General features: G+C 41.9%; 1 protein-coding gene across 1 annotated transcript in view; it reads right to left on the reverse strand.

Moving 5' to 3' along the window:
* LOC134352287 (uncharacterized) overlaps positions 1-16783 on the reverse strand; it is an 88657-nt gene extending 71874 nt beyond the window's left edge. Inside the window, exons 1-8 of the mRNA XM_063059576.1 lie at positions 16408-16783; positions 12912-13074; positions 10817-10966; positions 10412-10572; positions 9938-10111; positions 6765-6906; positions 6270-6457; positions 1527-1668 (exon numbers count right to left, since the gene is read on the reverse strand). Coding sequence (XP_062915646.1) covers positions 1527-1668; positions 6270-6457; positions 6765-6906; positions 9938-10111; positions 10412-10572; positions 10817-10966; positions 12912-13074; positions 16408-16608 — 1321 coding nt within the window. The 5' untranslated portion in view covers positions 16609-16783. The remainder of the gene's footprint in view (positions 1-1526; positions 1669-6269; positions 6458-6764; positions 6907-9937; positions 10112-10411; positions 10573-10816; positions 10967-12911; positions 13075-16407) is intronic.
* Between the last annotated feature and the right edge of the window lie 1718 nt (positions 16784-18501).

Here is an 18501-nt window from a genome sequence, read left to right on the forward strand (position 1 = left end):
AGGATACCACCATTACCCATATCTCTCCCACCACCATTTCCAAATTGCACTGAAATCACTAGTGAGGAACTTGACCTTGAACCTTTTGAATCTGAGATTGCAGCACACCATGTTGTACCTCAGAGCTAAGGTGCTGAAACTCATCAAGAGTATGTCCCTCTAGACACATATGTTGGTTCGATATTAAACTCCTGATCCCTGAAAATTATTTACGGTATGTTGATTGCAGAATATCAGAAATATTGAAGGAATGTTATTTTATTAATTCATAGTGAACGACCTGTAAGATGACTGGGGGGGGGGAAGGGGGATGGGAGGTGACAGTGCTTAGTGACTGTCCAATTCATCTGTTCAGTTCTGGGCATTTCCCCATTCATGGTGTTCTCTGTCTCAGGAAAATATCTGGTGATTTGCAATGAGGTTAAGAATCCACTATTGATCGCTCCTCTATAATTCAGACCAAAATACACAAAGAAGCATAAATTGTAGTGATATAAAACGCAATGAAAAGAAGAGAAAACCAAGACAGGTCATGGAATGATGTGTTTGTATCAGCAACGGACTGCACACACGTTCTGGTACTTTGGGAATGAGGTGAAGCCCACGCCAGACACAAGCTGCAGATTGCTGACATTTGGAGGAACTTGAAACCTGAACCTTTGTATCAGGATGGTAAAGAACAGAAAAAGCTCCATTTTGGCCAGACTCTCCCCCGCACAGGCCCTGCGTCCTGCAAAACCGAGTGGAAAAACAATGTCAATTTTCAAAAACCAGAGTTATTCACCCTCACCCCAAGACACTGAACAGTAACATTTTATAATGGGAATGCAAGGTATCTGACCTAAAACATTAACGCTATTTCTTTCTACATACAGTATATGCTGCCTGGCTTGCTGTATGTTCTCTGCTTTTTCTTTCAATTTAGATTTCCAACTATCTTGTGTTTCCCCATCATTCAGGCTATAGTATTAATTCTGCAGCTGAGTATTTCCACCATTCACTCTTTTTATTTCATGATGTGATAGCGTTAAGTGAGTGGTGAGCAGATCACCAGGATGATTCCTGGATGAAGTGCTCCAGTTAAAGAGAAGCTTGGTCTGTTTTCCCTAGAATGGGGCCATATAAAATCCGAAGTGTTTCGGTGCAGTGTGAAACTATAAATCTATGATTACAGTTTATAAAACTGAGGGGTATAGGTAGGATCACTGCCTGAGAGAGTAGCAGAAGCAGAAGTGTTGACAGCATTTAAGTAGTGTTTAGGTGATCACTGAAATTATCTTGGCATAGAAGACTACCGTGCAAGGGCAGGAATATGTGAAGGGCACCCATCAGTATCAATTGATTACATCGAGTTATGGGCTGAATGGTCTGTTTCCATACTGAATGACACCCATTTCCACCATCCAAATGTATCTGCTTTACCGTCGGAAACTGCTTATCCTTGACACTGCTGTTCCTTTGTTCAATGGGCCAAGGTCAGAGGGGAAATCCCACCAACATTAAATCCAACAATTTAAACTTCTTACCCATAGAAAAAGGAGAAAAGGCATCTTTGTTCACAAACTTCCCATCAGCATCCAGAAAGTTGGAAGGGTTGAAGTCATTTGGGTTTTCCCATTGAGTTTTGTCATACAGCACGGAGGTTAGCAAAGGGATCACTGGTGTGCCCTAAAAATATAATTTACAATTTACATTGTTATTCCTTTTGAGAATTATCACTGAAAATATTTCCACTGGAACAGAATTAACAGACGTGGCAGCTACTCCACACTTCCAGATACATTGGTATTTCTTAGATCTTCAATGTCCTTCACTCTGCCAAGGTCAGCTGTGTCACCATCTTCAGAGACATTGACCTCCAGAATTCTCTCTCTGTCACTTTACACCTCACTCATCTTAAACATACTTATAAAAGCCTCATTCCTTACTTCAGCTATGCCCCAGTATCTTATTAAGTTGAAAGTGCATTTGTTCCTGGTCCTCAATACCTCTGAGCAAGAAAGATCTCCCTCAATTTATTTTGTTCGTTTAATTAATTTATTCATTTAGTGCCAGAGTGCAGAGCAGGCCTTTCTGGCCCACCGAGCCACATCACCCAAAGCTAATCTCATGACAATTTACAATGACCGATTAAACTACTAACCAATGTGTCTTTTGACTGTGAGATGCAAGTGAAACCCCCATAGGAAACCCATGTGCACAAGGAAGAGCATGCAAATCTTCTCACAGATCCCATTTCAAACTCCTACCCCAGACAGTGGTAAGTTCAAAGTTCAATTTCAATATTATTAAAATACATACATGTTGTCTTGAGATTCATTTTCTTGCAGACATTTACAGGAAAAAAGTAATACAATACTATTTTATGAAAATCTATACATAAAGTCTAACAAACTACCAAACATGCAAAAGAAAACAAAACATGCAATTAAAAAAATACTAAGAACATAGGTTGTTAAGAGTCCTTGAAAATGAGTCCATAGGACATAGAATCAATTCTGAGTAATGGACACTGGTTCAGGAGCCTATTGGTTCAGGGTAACAGCCTCTCCCGAATCTGGTGGTGTGGAACTGAAGGCTTCTGAACCTCCTATTCAAAAGGTAGTACTGAGATAAGGGCATGGCTTGGATGATTGAGGTCCTTGATAATGCAAGCTGCTTTCTTGTGTCAGCACTCCTTGTAAAGAGCTGAATGGTGAAGAGGAAGTTGCATGTGATGAACTCGGCAGTGTCCACCATGTAAGGGTTTAAAATCTCTGTGTTACATCTTGAATGATAAGGTTAGAGTAAAACTCTTTAGGATTCATTACTAACTTCTTAAATTTATTCCTTCACATGAAGTGGGCTTCAGCTCAGGTCGAGATTATCATCACGTCTATGACCAGTGGTAATGAGATTCCAACTTGCAGCAGTAACACAAGCACATAGCATTAGAGACATAACATAAAAAGCAAAATTATACAAGGAGGAACACAATTAGAACAAATAATCCATTTGAGCAAGTTGCCCTCCATCTCTTGTCCACTGTACACATGAAAGTCCTTTCCAAAAAATTAGATTAGATTAGATTATGAGGACACGTAGTCCTCTTTTATTGTCATTTAGTAATGCATGCATTAAGAAATGATACAATGTTTCTCCAGAATGATATCACAGAAACACAAGACAACCGACTGAAAAACTGACAAAAACCACATAATTATAGTATATAGTTACAGCAGTGAAAAGCAATACCGTAATTCGATGAAGAACAGACCATGGGCATGGTAAAAAAACCTCAAAGTCTCTCGAAAGTCCCATCATCTCACGCAGACGGTAGAAGGAAGAAAAAAAAACTCTGCCTGCCATGCGCTTCCAGTGCCGCAAACTTGCCGATGCAGTATCCTGGATGCACCCAACAACAGCCGACTCGAGTCCATCCGAAAACTTCGAGCCTCCAACCAGCCCTCCGACACCAAGCACCGAGCACCATCTCTGCCTAGCGCTTCGACCCACGGCCCCGGCAACAGGCAATAGGCAAAACTGAGGATTTGGGGCCTACCACTCTGGAGATTCTCGATCGCACAGTAGCAGTGGCAGCAAAGCAGGCATTTCAGAAGTTTCTCCAGGTTTTCCTCCGTGCTTCTCACGTCTGTCTCCATCAAATCAGGATTGTGCACGGCCCCTAGTTAACGCATACGATATCATTTCGGAGCGGCCGCGTGCGCTGCGTCGTGCCGCCATCTTCTCCTCCCCCACTACATGAGCTTTTATAAGACCATACGATATCGGAGCAGAATTAGGCCATTTGGCCCATTGAGTCTGCTCCCCCATTTCACCATGTCTGATCCAATTTTCCTCTCAGCCCCATTTTCCTGCCTTCTCCCCTTATCCCTTCATTCCCTGACCAATCAAAAGTCAATCAACCTCTGCCTTAAATATACATAAAGACCTGGCCTCCACAGCTGCCTGTGGCATAGAATTAACAGATTCATCACCCTCTGGCTAAAGAAATTCCTCCTCATCTCCATTCTAAAAGGACACTCCTCTATTCTAATTCAAAGTCCTTTAGTTTTAGACTCTCCCACCAGAGGAAACATCCTCTTCACATCCACTCTATCAAGGCCTTTCACCATTCAACAGGTTTCAATGAGGTCATTGCTCATTCTTCTGAATCCTATTGAGTACAGGCTCAGAGCTATTAAATGCTCTTCATCTGACAAGTATTCAAATCTGGAATTATTTCTGTGAACCTCCTTTGAACCATCTCCAGTTTCAGCTCATCCTTTCTAAGAAAAGGGGCCAAAACCTGCTCACAATACCCCAAGTGAGGCCTCACCAGAACTTCATAAAGTTTCAACATTACGTCCTTGTTTTAATATTCCAGTCATCTTGAAATTGAGTTGAATTGAATTGACTTTATACTTGCACCCTTCATATACATGAGGAGTAAAAATCTTTGTGTTACGTCTCCGTCTAAATGTGGAATGTGCAATTTATAGTAATTTTTAATTAATAGTATGTACAACAGGACAGTCAATATAACATAGAAATACAGAAGCATCATCTGATGGTCTGGTGGAAGAAGCTGTCCCGGAGCCTGTTGGTCCTGGCTTTTATGCTGCAGAACCATTTCCTGGATGGTAGCGTTTGTGGCTGGGGTGACTCGTGTCCTCAACCAGCTACCTCATCCTCAGCACTATTATCCACCTTCCGAATGATGCTTCTTGCATTGAAATACAGGCAGCTGAAGACATTAGTCACATCATGCTCAACCTTTTGATTCCTAACTTTGTGTGCCGTCTTACCAATGTCTGCCTCAACAATCTCTCCACTAACTGTTCTGACACTCTGCTTTCCATTCCCCTGCAACTCCAGCTTAAACCTCACCATGCAGCATTAACAAACATTTTCGCTAGGATATTAGTCCTCCTCCAGTTCAGGTGCAAACCGTTCCTTCTCTACAGGTTCCACCTTCCCTGGAAGAGAGCCAAATGATCCAAAACTGTTATGCCCTCTCTCCTATGCCAGCTGCTTAGCCACATGTTAAACTGTATAATCTCCCCAGCTGTGGCCTCACTAGCACATGGCAAGGGTAGCATTCCTGAGGTCATATCACTGGAGGTCCTGCCCTTTAATTTAGCACCTAACTCCCTGAAGCCCCTATGCAAAACCTCGTCTCCCATCTTACCCATGTCATTGATTCCTACGTGGACCACGATCTTTGGCTGTTCACCCTGCCACCAAGAATGCAGAGGACACCATCCGATATATCCCGGACCCTGGCACTTGGGAGGTAACATACCAGCTGGGAATCTGGTTGTCGCCCACTGAACCTTCTGTTTGTTCCCCTAAATAATAAATCCCATATCACCACAGCATGCCTCTTCTGTCCCCTTTCCTCTGAGTCACAGAGGCAGATTCAGTGCCAGAGACCCGACCACTGTGACTTTCCTCTATTAGATCTCCTTCCCTCCCCCTCCCCCTGACAATATTCAAAGTGATACCTGTTGATGGCCACAGGGGCACTCTGCACTGGCTCCTTAACCCCTTCCTCCTTCCTGACTGTCACCCAGTTTCCTGTGTCTTGCACCTTGTATGTAACTACTTCTTTATATGTCCTATCTATCAACCCCGACTCCCCCCACCTCAGCCTCCCGTTCATTCAATTCCAGTTCCAGTTCTTTAGTGTGCCTTGTTAGAAGCTGAAGCTGGATACAATTCTCACAGTTGTGGTCGTCAGGGACACTGGAGGTCTCCCTGCTTTCCCACATCCCACAAGAGGAGAACTTCGCTATTCTGCCTGGCATCTCTGCTGTCCTAGCTGAGCAGATATAAAGAAGAGATGGAAAAAACGCCTTGAGCATTTCTTTCCTTTGCTTTCTCTGAGTGAAGCCTCTCTTCAATAAAGCCTCGAAGAGCTAAAGCTTTAAGATTGCCAGTCTGGCTATGTCCACTCTGACAAAAGCCGTTGCCCTTGCACCTGTCATCCTTTAATTTGCTTTTTAATAACTAATCCCAAATGCTCTTTGATCGCTGGTCAAAACTCTTTTTCACTGCCACAGCGTGCTGCTGCCTTTTTAATCCTTGGGCAATAGACCTGATTGGATTCCCTGCATTCCAAACTTCCAACGTCCGGATTGGCCATTGGCCAAAGCTCTTTTTTTTATTTGTTATATAAAATCACACACAGAAATTGAAAAGTAAAGCAGAAATAATCAATTTGCACACTCCCTAGAAGAATTACCAGCATTTTAGGGACAATCAGTCACTCACTTCACCTCACGTACCTTTGGCAGGAAATATCCTTTGAAATTCACGTCCTCTGTTATTGAGTGCATGATGCTCAATGGCAAAATGTTAGCAAACCTCTGGATTTCGTGGATCACAGCATCGGTGTACGGCAAATTTTTTCGATCTCCGGTTCTGGGAAACCGCTCTGAACCAATCACGGTAGTGATTTCTTCGTGGACTTTTTCTGGATCACAAGGAAGTGGTTAATGCACTCAGCAGCAGGGTTAGAGCACAAATTATAAATAAAAAATACTGTGCAGATGCTGGGGCCAAAGCAACACTCACAACACGCTGGAGGAACTCAGCAGGTCAAGCAGCATCCGTGGAAACAATCAGTCAACGTTTCAGTGAAGGGTTCTGGCCCGAAACATTGACTGATCATTTCCACAGATGCTGCCCGACCTGCTGAGTTCCTCCAGCGTGTTGTGAGTGTTGCTTAGAGCACATATTCTTACATGAGGAAAAACAGTCATCAGTCAGATACTTCTTACCCTGAATCTGTGGATATTTCATCATCAATAGCAAAGCCCAACGAAGGGTGGTCGAAGTTGTCTCCATCCCAGCACCAAACAGGTTGGTCACTGTGAATATCATGTTGTTTTCATGGAAGTATGTATTTGGGTTACCTGATTCCTGCAAAAGACCACAAGACCATAAGACACAGGAACAGAATTAGGTCATTCAGCCCTCCAAGTCCACTTCCCCAATCTATCATGGCTGATTTAATCTCCCTCTTAACCCTATTCTCTTGCCATCTCCCCATAATCTTTGACACCCTGTGGATACTTTATTAATGGTAAAGGAAATTACAGTGTCACAGTAGCATTACAAGTGCACAGATACACATATATACAAATATTAGAGCAGTAAGAAAGAATAAGAAAATCAAGTTACCTCAAACTAAAAGGAGGGGTCATCACTTCCCTGGCTATAGCTTGACACATTATAGACCCTAATAGCCAGGGGTACGATGACCTCACATACTGCCCTTTGGAGCAGTGCTGTTGTCTTTGTGTATTACTAAAAGTGCTCCTCTGTTTCATCAAGGTGGCACTCAGAGGGTGAGAAATATTGTCCAGAATTGCCAGGATTTTCTGTAGGGTCCTCTGGACTACCACAGCCTCCAATGGTCCAGTTTGTCTCCTATAACTGAGCCAGACTTTCTAATCAGTTCATTGAGTCTGCTGGCATCACCTTTGTTGATGCCATTGTCCCAGCACACCACCGCATAGAAGATTGTACCGGCGACGACAGACTGGTAGAACATATGAAGGAGAGGCCTGCATACCCAAGGACTATGCCTCCACCATCTGTGCCAATGAATTCCACAGATTCTCCACCTTCTGGCTAAAGAAATTCCACCTCATCTCTGTTATAGAGGACCATCCTTGTATTCTGATCCTGTCCTCGTCTACAGGAAATATCCTTTCCACGGCCACTCCATCTGGGCCTTTCAATATTCAAGAGGTTTCAATGAGATCCTCTCAGTCTTCTAAACTCCAGTGTATAGGCCCAGAACTATCACACTCTCCTCATATCTTAACTCTTCCTCTGCCATCAGCTTTTTGAATATTTCAGTAACCCATGAACCCACCCTCAATATTTTGATCTATTTTGCTATATTTATGATCTGTATATTTTAATATATTTCTACTTATTTTGGTATTCTATTGTACTGCTACCATAAACCAATATATTCTATGATATATGTCAGTAATAATAAAACTGATTCTGAAATCTTTATTAAAGATTTTCATTAATGTCTTAATACTTCTAAATATAATTGTTCAATGTCATTTGAATATTATTTATTTTGCATGAAAATAGACATTAAAATATGCATATTCAATGTAATTACACTGGACAACAATTTTTTTGAATATTTTGCTTCCTCCTAAGTTTTTTTTTTCTGTTTATGACAGACCACTTGGAGCTGAACACAAATGTCATTTCAGTCTACTTGTACCATGTAGCAAATTGGAGCAACAAGAAATTAACTTTTATTGAATATAATGCATTTAATTGCATAATGGTGCTGATGCTTTGCAATAGTTCAACGAAGCTAAAAATATTTTTTTTAATTTTCATTTCTACTCAGCATCTAAGGCTTCTTGCTTGTGTCCAACAAAAATTAGCCAGCACTGATGGATTCCAGTTGTGCTGATACCATTTCTCACATGACCACAATGTCCAGGCAAAACCTTTCACCATGCTCGTCACTGACAGCACCAAGACTGAGAGGGAAGAAGTCTAAATGGGAATGCAGAATATGATCTTTAGTGACATATTGCACTTCATAGTTTTGTATGCTTGAAGCATGTTGTCAACCTCCAGCATGTAGTTTGGTGCTCTGTAGTTGTCAAGAAAATTTTCAACAACGTTGTTGAATGTCTTCCACACAATATTCTCCAGTCCTCCTAGAAGTTCTTTGATTTGCCAAGTTACTGATGACCTGTTTGATTTGAGGACCAACAAAAATGCCTTGCTTAATCAGTTATTCTGGGAAACATCTGTCTCAAATATTGAAATCCTTCATGGGAAGGTTTGTGCATGGTGACAGCAGATCACAAGTTTGCAGTCTTGAACCCAGTAATTCTGCTTTTGCCTTTGATAAACCCAAGTCTCTGACCAGGTCATTTAACTGAGATTGAGGTATCAGATGAGGCTCACTCAACTTAAATAGCCCAGGCATTGTGACCTCTTTGTCTGTTTCTAAACTCCATATCCTGTTTTTCTCAAACCTGTTCTATCTTACAGCATCTGCCATCTCTAAGCATGCCCAGCCACGTCTGGACAAGATAGAAAACTTTTCTGCTTACATTGTGAGCAACATTTTAATTGACTTGAAATAATAAATATAAGTGATTTCCCCCCAAAATGGTGCATGATAGGGAAATATCATGGAGTTTTGCATGGTCAGCAGCCCAATACATAAGATACACCCAGAAGTATTCAAGAAGCAAAATCTTTGTTGTCCAGTGTTATCAACATTAAGCAGTGTTGGACTTTTGATCTTTCGAAACTGAAGGTGTTGCATTTCACCTGGGTCTATAATAAAAGGGTCAAAATAATTAATTAGAAACACAGCACTGCAAGCGAGTCAAGTATTAAGGGAGCACTAGTTTTCCTCTGTCCAGTGGTGAAACAAAAGTGTGTTGAGCTGTCCAAGGCACTAACTTCTCAAAAGCTTGTTGCCCCCTTGTTTGGAAAAGAAGATAGATCCCAAAGTAATGGCCTTCGTTTCCTCTAAAGCCCTGGCTGATATTTAACCATCATCCAACATCAGTGAAAGGGTAAAGGCATTCTCGGGTGTCAATGAGGCGCATTACAATCATTGCGAAAGTGTAACAGTCATTTCATGTAAAGCAAAGCATTGAACATGAGATAAATGATTGAATCCCAACCAATATCACTGGAAAGGGAGAGGAACTCCAGAGTGTCATAACAATTATATGTCCTTTGTCATCAAGGAAGCACATTGTAATCATTATGACATTGTAACAGTCCAGTTGTATATAGCCTGTTGGCCTGTGATTTCAATGAAGCAGAGACAGGGGTTTGAATCTCACCATGGTCGCTGATGGATTAAATTCCAAGTACCTCAATAAATCTGGAATTCTGTAACAAGGATAATATGCAAATTATATACTGGTGTGGAGCATACCTGCTGCTGCTTTAATATGAACACATCAATAAAGCTCCTTGGAACATTTGCGTCCAGTGTCTGTCTGCTTTCATTTATAAAGTTTTTGACAAACTCACACATTGATTTTCTATTTTCCAATATTTTCTTGCGTGAACCAGGAAGAAATCCCAGTATGGGAAATGCATTATAAAGCTGTAACATAAAAATATAGCTATCAACATCAAAGCAATCAATTCATAGTCAATACCTGAAATCTACAAGTAGTAGAGAATGTTTTAAAATTAGAAATAATTGTTAAAATCTATTGTTTTATTATTGTTAATTATAGTTGGTCATACATTTATATTACCATTGTTATTCTGATCAAGAATCTGTGCTGAAAGGACAGGTCCCTATGAGTCTAAAGACAAATCCCATTTAAGTCTGCTGGGACTTGTTGCAACTGAACAATTATGAAATATGTTTGCACTTTGGGTGAACAATAAGATTTACCTGAACCATAGGAGAACCAGCAAGCTGAATGTTCTCATTCACTCTCTTCACTAAAGTGATGAACCTTTCATCATCGTATTCAAATCTGTCACCAAAAACTATGGAACAGATGATATTGGCCACGGCAGCATTTAATTGAATGGTTGGATTAAATTCTTGGCCTATAGAAATGCAGATCATTCCAAATTAGTGACAATGCTTAATAGCACCCTGAATGGTCTCTTTTATGAATGTCTGGCTCTTGATATTGGTGGCAGAGTTTAGGTTAATGACACAGATCCAATGGTCATTTATCAGTTAGGTAAAGGCAGAGCAAACAGACACTGATGGACCAATGTCTTTTTTCCTGGAATATGAATTTCTCCTACTCACTAATGCACATCTGAAATTAATCTGCTGACTCACCTTTACTGGATTCAAACAATTTTATCAGGAACTCGGCTTCTTCAATGATTTTATCTTCTACAGTTTTCTTGCCCATCCCAAAGTCCCGTAGGGTGGACATGGTGAACCTTCGCATCTGCTTCCAGGATTCCCCACAAGCAAATAGGATCCCTATAATTAAATCCATTTATGTGACAACTTCCCAATGCAATCTGCTAGATAAACTGAAAGTAGAATCAGTTTTTATTAGCAAACATTTGATGGACAACAGTGAACCAAGAATGAAGACTTACCTTTAATGCAGCCACTCTCATAGAAATATAGAAAATAGGTGCAGGAGTAGGCCATCCGGCCCTTCGAGTCTGCACCGCCATTCAGTATGATCATGGCTGATCATCCAACTCAGAACCCTGCACCAGCCTTCCTTCCATACCCCCGATCCCTTCAGCCACAAGAGCCATATCTAACTCCCTCATGGCCTTGGATCTCTCAAGCATTCAACAACCAAGAACAATTTTCGAAATGATCAATATTATAGTGTCAGAAACATGCTTGCTGACATACTGAGACTGCGTGGTGCCATAACAACAACCTCTTGCTCAACATCAGCAAGACCCAGGGGATAAGTATTGACTTCAGAAGGAGGGAACCAGTGGTCTATGAGTCAGTCCTCATCAGGGGATCAGAGGTGGAGAGGGTCAGTAACTTTAAATTCCTTGGTGTTATCATTTCAGAAGACCTGTCCTGGGACCAGCAAGTAAGAGCAATTATGACAAAAGCACTGTAGCAACTCTACTTTTTGGGAGTTTGCGAAGATTCATCATGAATCTCAAATTTGTGGTGGAAAGTGTATTGACTGGATTCATCACAGCTTAATATGGAAACACCAACGCCCTTGAACAGAAAATTGTACAAAAATTAGTGATATGGCCCAGTCCACCATTGAGCTGATTTACACGGAGCGTGGTCGCAGGAAAGTAGCATGCATCATCGGGCACCCCACCACCAGGCAGGTCATGCTCTCTTCTCATTACTGCCATCAGTATGAAGATACAGGAGCCTTAGAACTCACACCGCAGGGTTTAGGAACAGTTATTACCACCGAACCATCAGGTTCTTGAACCAAAACTGATAACTTCACTCAACTTCACTTGCCCATTATTGAAATGTTCCCTCAAGTTATGGACTCATTTTCAAGGACTCTACATCTCAAATTCTTGATATTTATTGCTTATATAACAGCCTGGAAAAGGTTTCATTGCTAACATAATGGTCATTCTGCATGAAGCAGTGTTTGGGTTATGATTAGAGATAACGGGTACCTTGGAATCTGAGCCATCCAATGAATGGAGTGTGTTTTTGTGTTGTGTGCCTGACACCGGTATGAGCTGGGTCTTTTGTTCGGCGGGAGATGAAGTGAGAAGTTGCCGGAGAGAAGAGGTTGTAGGACCCGATCCGGAGCAGGGTCATGATTTGACAAAACCTGGGGAGATCAAAGGAGGACCGGCGAATGGGAAACCATGAGCTCCAACTGGTTCACATCAGACTGTTTCATTAAAATGGGCCCTTTTCTTGTTTTTTTCTTTTTGTTTCCTAAACCTTTAGTCGGATTAAGAATTGTAAAGCTAAATAATTTAATTGTATGCCGTATTTTGTCTGTTATTTTGTGATACTTATTTATAACAGGGTAACGAATCAAGCTTCGACACAAATGGGGGGTTTTTCACATGTTCGGTGGGGCTGGAGATTGTCTTCCCGATGGAACCAGAGCATTTCACATGTAATGTAAAAAAGAAGTGGAACCAACACAGAACCTTGTCAAACACCACGAGTCAGCAGCAGACAACCAGAAAAAGCTCCCTTTATTTCCACTCTTTGCCACCTGCCAAGCTGCCACTGCTTTATCCATACTAGTATTTTGTCTGTAATAGCCTATTACAGGAAATCCCCTATTAATTCTCTGTGATTTATCTATCTTGAAGAGTCTTGTTCTGTCCAGGGTCCATTTAAGTTTATCACTGTAAAATAACAAACCTCTATCAAGAAGCGAACTGAGAGCAGTGCGGATTCAATCAAATGTTAGTATAGGGTTGATAATAATGATGGTGAGAATTACCATAACCGTGTGTTAAATCATCAAATATCGGGATGTGAGGTCTTCCTTCAAATTCATCTGGATGGTTGGTAAGAGCATCCTTCACTGTCTCGTAACCAGTCAGGACCACCACTCTCATTGTCCCGAGCTTGATGCTGAAGATCGGACCATATTTCTCAGACAGCTGAAACAGGTTTCCATCAACAATTAAATAAACAATTAAAAACTTGTTTTTAGATTCATTGAATTATTACTTCATTGGAAGTGGTCATTAGTGTACGTCCTGGTATATACATCTCCCATCTCTACCTGACATCTGTATTTGATTCTACCATTCAGGATGGTTGAACGTCAATGCCGTCACTATTGATCCGGACTGATACATCAGCTAACATACAGCTTGATCTCAGATGTAGGCTATAATGAGTGACTTAAATTAAGGGAAACATGGTGAGGTTTAGACAGGCCATTGACTAATAGTTATACTGGACATAGACAGATTATGAGTAACAGGGTCTTCAGCCCAACTCAGTCAACTTGACCATGCCGTCTATCTGCATTAGGTCCATATCCTTTCCTATGAATGTACTTGGAGAAAGGGGGATACTGACATTGCCTTTCCCATTCTTTCAAATTGGCACCTAATTTTAGGTTTCCCTTAAACTAGGGAGAAGACCGGCTATTCTCCATATCTATGCACCTCATGATCTTATGGGTGCCAGAGTAGTGTAGCAGTTATTATGATGCTATTCAAGCTTGGGGCATCAGAGTTCCAGCACTGCCTGCAAAAGCTTTGTATGTTCTCCCTGCAACTACATGGATTTCCTCTGGGTGTTCTGGTTTCCTCCCGCAATCTAAATACTTGGATTAGTAGGTTAATTGGCCATTGTAAACTGTCTTGTGATTAGGTTAGGGTCAAATATGTTGGTTGCTGAACCATATGGCTTGTTGGGCCAGAAGGGTATGTTCTGTGCTGTATTTCTAAGTGAAGAGATTGAGAGAAGGAGAGACAGAGAGAGTTACACAGGCAGACACAAAAGCCAGAAAATCAGCAGATGCTAGAAAGCCAAAGCAACACCCACAGAATGCTGGAGGAACTCAGCAGCCCAGGCAGCTTCTATGGAGAAGGGTTAACAGTTGATATTTGGGCCGAGACCCTTCGTCAGTACTGTTGAAGAGTCTCAACCCCAAAAGAGAGAGGTGGTGATGAGGAAGGAGGTACCGAAGCCCAAAGGCACACGCTCAACATTTCAGGAACAGCTCCTTCCCCTCTGCCAGCTGATTTCTAAATGGACATTGAACCATGAACACTACCTCACTACGTATTTAATTTAACCATTAAATAGATATATTCCTACTATTACTGTATAATTATTTCATTGTAGAGAGGGCGGTAAACGTATAGAGACGGAGATGAATAAAAATTAATTATACAATTATCATACAATTATCGAACAGTGGATTCCTGTTAACTGGGCCATTGTTTAATCGGAGCAACTGGTTACTTGGGACAACTCTTAAAGAAAAAAAAACTAATTGAGAAAATAACCGGGATTCCCTTCGTTTATTTGGGACATCATGCTGCTACATTGGGACAGGAGACAATTGCCAATGTCAATTGTGCACTAGTGTGGCAGGTAGACAGTACACCATGGTTATAGGGAAGTTTTTCAAAAGCTCATTTGCGTGTGTTTGTGCTCAAAAATCTGTGATTATTATCATTGACAGTTCACAAGAAATAAGCAGTAAGACAATTCAGAACTGTTTTGCTAACTGCGGTTCAAACATTCAGACTTACACATGCCAGAAACGGCCGGAGTGAAAATGAAACAATTTCGCTACTTCAATAAGTTAGGACCTACGAAGCTGTGAAAGTATCGATAATCATCTTGAATGTTACAATGAAAATGAATATTTGGAGGATGCAATCATCAAAGCATTTAATAAATAAAGACAGCCCTTTATCTACACCGGGTGTCTGAGCTGACTTTCTTAATTTATAATGAATCAAAAGAACATAGCAGTGATACAGTAACCACAAGGAACTAATACACAGTTTTATATACTGTTGGGAGCGAGGTTGTTGGGAATGGCAAGGGTGGAGCGTTGTGGGACAGGTGACAGAAAAGGACATGTGCAGAAAACTATAGAATTCGTTACCCAATTAAATGGTAGATTGTCATATTTTTAACTCTCCACGAAACCTCGGCTACTTTGTGCAGCCGTTTAATCGATTGTCTTCTAACCGATGTGCCCTAAAAAACCGAAATCCACAGTGTATAAAGCATTGCGTCAAGAGAGACGACTCTAAAAAATAACCATCACAGACGAAGAACTTCAGTCAGATACTTACTGTACATGGAACATAGAAAAGTACCGCACAGGAGCAGGCTTTCCAGCCTACAATGTCTGTGCAAAAACAAAATCCCAATTCAATCAATTTTCTTCCGCCTGTACTTGATGCATATTGTTTCGTCCTTTGCGCCCCTTGTGTCTATCTAACAAACTCGAACACTGTTATCGAATTTGCCTCGTCCACTCCTGTGTGGCATGCTGCAGATACCCACTAACCTTTGTGTTAAAAACCTACCAACCAGGTCTCCTTTAAACATTCCCCCACTCACCTTAAACGCCTGCCCTCGGTAGCAGTTACAGCGACGCTTTGACATCTCCGGGCATTCCTGAGTTCGGAGTTCAATTCCAGCACTGTCTGGAAGGTGTTTGCAGTTCTCCCTGTGAACCACGATGGTTTTCTCCAGGTACTTCTGTTTCCGCCATAGTCCAAAAAGTTTAGTAGGTTAATTGTTGATTGTCAATGGTCCTGCGGCTCGGCTGGAGTTAAAAGCCGAGTTGTCGGATGGTGCTACTCCGAGAAAACCCACGCACTCACGAGAAGGATTTAGAAACTTTCTCATAGAGGTCGCCAAATTCCAAATGCCGAGGCCCCGAACTGTAATAGCTTCGCGCTAACTGTAACACTACATTAAACAGACATTCCACGACCTATTTCACCCTTCCAAATTGCCTGCTTGAGGTGATATAGTGTATAGTGATATATATGAACTTTGACAACAAATTTACTTTCAACTTTTTTTTTTCTTTTTTCCTAAGTTCACCATCCTAGTTTTCATTTCCCTACTATTCTTGTCCTTCCTGCTGCGGCTCCCGCATGTCAGAGCTGGACTTGCTCCGTTACAGAGGCTCCCGGTAAATTCTCTCCGTCTCCAGTCTATTAATGCCTTAATTTACTCTTCATAAATACTTAGAGAAGAATTCGTCGTGTCGAAACTCTACCCAGCTTTATCTAGAAGAGGCAGTATCTGTATGCAAGTGCTTTTGCAAGTGGGAAGTGGTTTTGGAAGATGTGAAGGGAAAGAATTGTTAATTTGCCTGGCGTAGTTTTTGGAATGTCGGATTTAATCGCGACTAACACAACAGCAGGAAAATCAATCCCAGGCGCGGGGGATTGGTATACAAAATGTCCAACAACTGTTGGTCAGGAGCCGGCTGATCTTACCTCCATGAGACTTTGATGGGGCTTCTTTAGATCCAGGAGGTGCAGGTTCCCGATGATCGGTAGGGGAGTGGGCCCCGGGGGGAAGTTGGTCTCTGCAGGAGATTTAGACCCTGCGCGAAAATAAACGAGAAACAACGCGACGAGGGCGCAGAGAAGCACAAAAGTCACAGCATCCAGTGAGTAAACACCGGCAAACGACATCTCCCCTCAGCTTTTGACTTGCGCCTTCTTCCAGCAATCAGGAGCAGGGTTCCCGGGCACAAGGTGACACGCCTGGAGCGAATTCAGCTCTGCTGCAACGCTTCGTCCTGCAGAGCAACACAGAACACAAGTAATGAAGCAACAACAGCAAAACAACTTTCCTCCCTCCCACACATCCGCACTCTGTTCTCCAACCGGACTTCGGACTTCAGCCTCCAGTGCCCTCAGAGTCACAGACATTAGGAATGGACATAGTGTAGGCGGAAGGGATTAGTTTAGGAGAGCATTTGATCACTAACTTTCATTAACACAGGCCTTTTCTTGTGCTGTACTGTTCCGTGCTTTACATCCCATCTGCTCAAAATGTGTATCGAATGGATGAAGCTCATCAGGAAGGGCATGTTTTGACTTGTAGCCCATCCTAGTGTTTAGGGCCTGCCACACTGATGGCTGGTCTGATACTGTACTGTACCTGTCAACGTAGAGTAGAGAGCAAGTTTGTAAATCTTCTGGGAACATAGGATGTTGTGAATGGCAAGGGTGGAGCATGGTGGAACGAGAGCCGGGGTGGGGAGTGGCGCGGGTGCAGACACACCCAGCCCTGAGACACCAGGCAAGAACATTTGACCAATTGGTTTATTGACCATTACAGAATGTCTCTCCAGTGCTTCCCACTCCTTCCCCTCTCCCTTCCCTTTTTCCCAACCATGATTCCCCTCTCCCTGTCCCCTTCCCACTCTCAGTCCACAATGGAGACCCATATCAGAATCAGGTTTATCATCACTCACGTAGGTCATGAAAGCTTTTGGGGGGGACAGCAGTACAGTGTAATACATAAAATTACTACAGAACTGGTGATATCCAAAAAGAAGGAGAATCCTATCTGTAGGCTGAGAATAAACGGGGAAGACATGAACAAGAACAAAACTTTTGCTACTTTGGAAGCTGGGTGACATCAGATGGTAGGTGCAACATGGACATCAAAAGAAGAATAGGGATGGCAGGAGACACCTTTACAAAAATGAAGAGTATACTGACCAATACTAAACTAGGCATGACAATGCGGGTTAGTTTGTAGCCTATGGCTGCAAAGGGGGGAGGTGGGGGGTTGAGATTGAAGGAGGAGGGTGGGAGACTGTGGAATACTCCAGAAGCAAGGGTAGCCAAAAAAAGGGTGCATCACGTGAAAGACTCGATGTAAAGGGGGACAACAAATTGAGGAAAATGGGTGACTTGGAGGAATTTATAGTTCTGTTTAAAATTAAAGGTCAAAAGGAAGGGGAAGGAGGATCTAGAGCCCATAATCCCTTGAAAGTGGCAGCAGCATTAGAGAACCAAATAGGTAAAGGATTCCAGGCCAAGATTTTGTCTAATGGATTGCTGAAAATTTGTTGCAAAGATGTTGACTAATATAACAGTGCTAAAATGGTGGGAAAATTGGTTGTGAAAGTGAAGTGTATTACTCCGAAAGAAAGGAAGGGAGTTAGAGGGGTAGTGTATGGTATTTGGTCTGGAATGACTGAAAAGGAAATTTTGGACAATATTAAAGGTGGTCGAGTGATTGAAGCCAAACGATTAAACCTCCCTTGCACTGTTATAATTGCCAGAGATTTGGAGATGTTGCTGGTTCATGTCGAGGTAAAAGATGTGTGAAATGTGGAGAGGATCATGATATTAAAGCATGTAAGGCAGCGGTAACTAAATGCAGTAACTGTGGAGGGGATCATGTAGTGGCGTTCAGAGGATGTGAGTATTTTATCAAGGCAAAGCAGATTCATGTTGTTAGTAACCAACAGAAATATCATATGCTGAGGCAGTAGAGAAAGTTGATAGAGAGCAAAGGATAAGTAAAGAAAAGATTGGAACGATGGAGAGTCAGCACATTCTGCGTTC

Source organism: Mobula hypostoma, chromosome 9, assembly GCF_963921235.1.
Source record: "Mobula hypostoma chromosome 9, sMobHyp1.1, whole genome shotgun sequence".
Taxonomy (NCBI): domain Eukaryota; kingdom Metazoa; phylum Chordata; class Chondrichthyes; order Myliobatiformes; family Myliobatidae; genus Mobula; species Mobula hypostoma.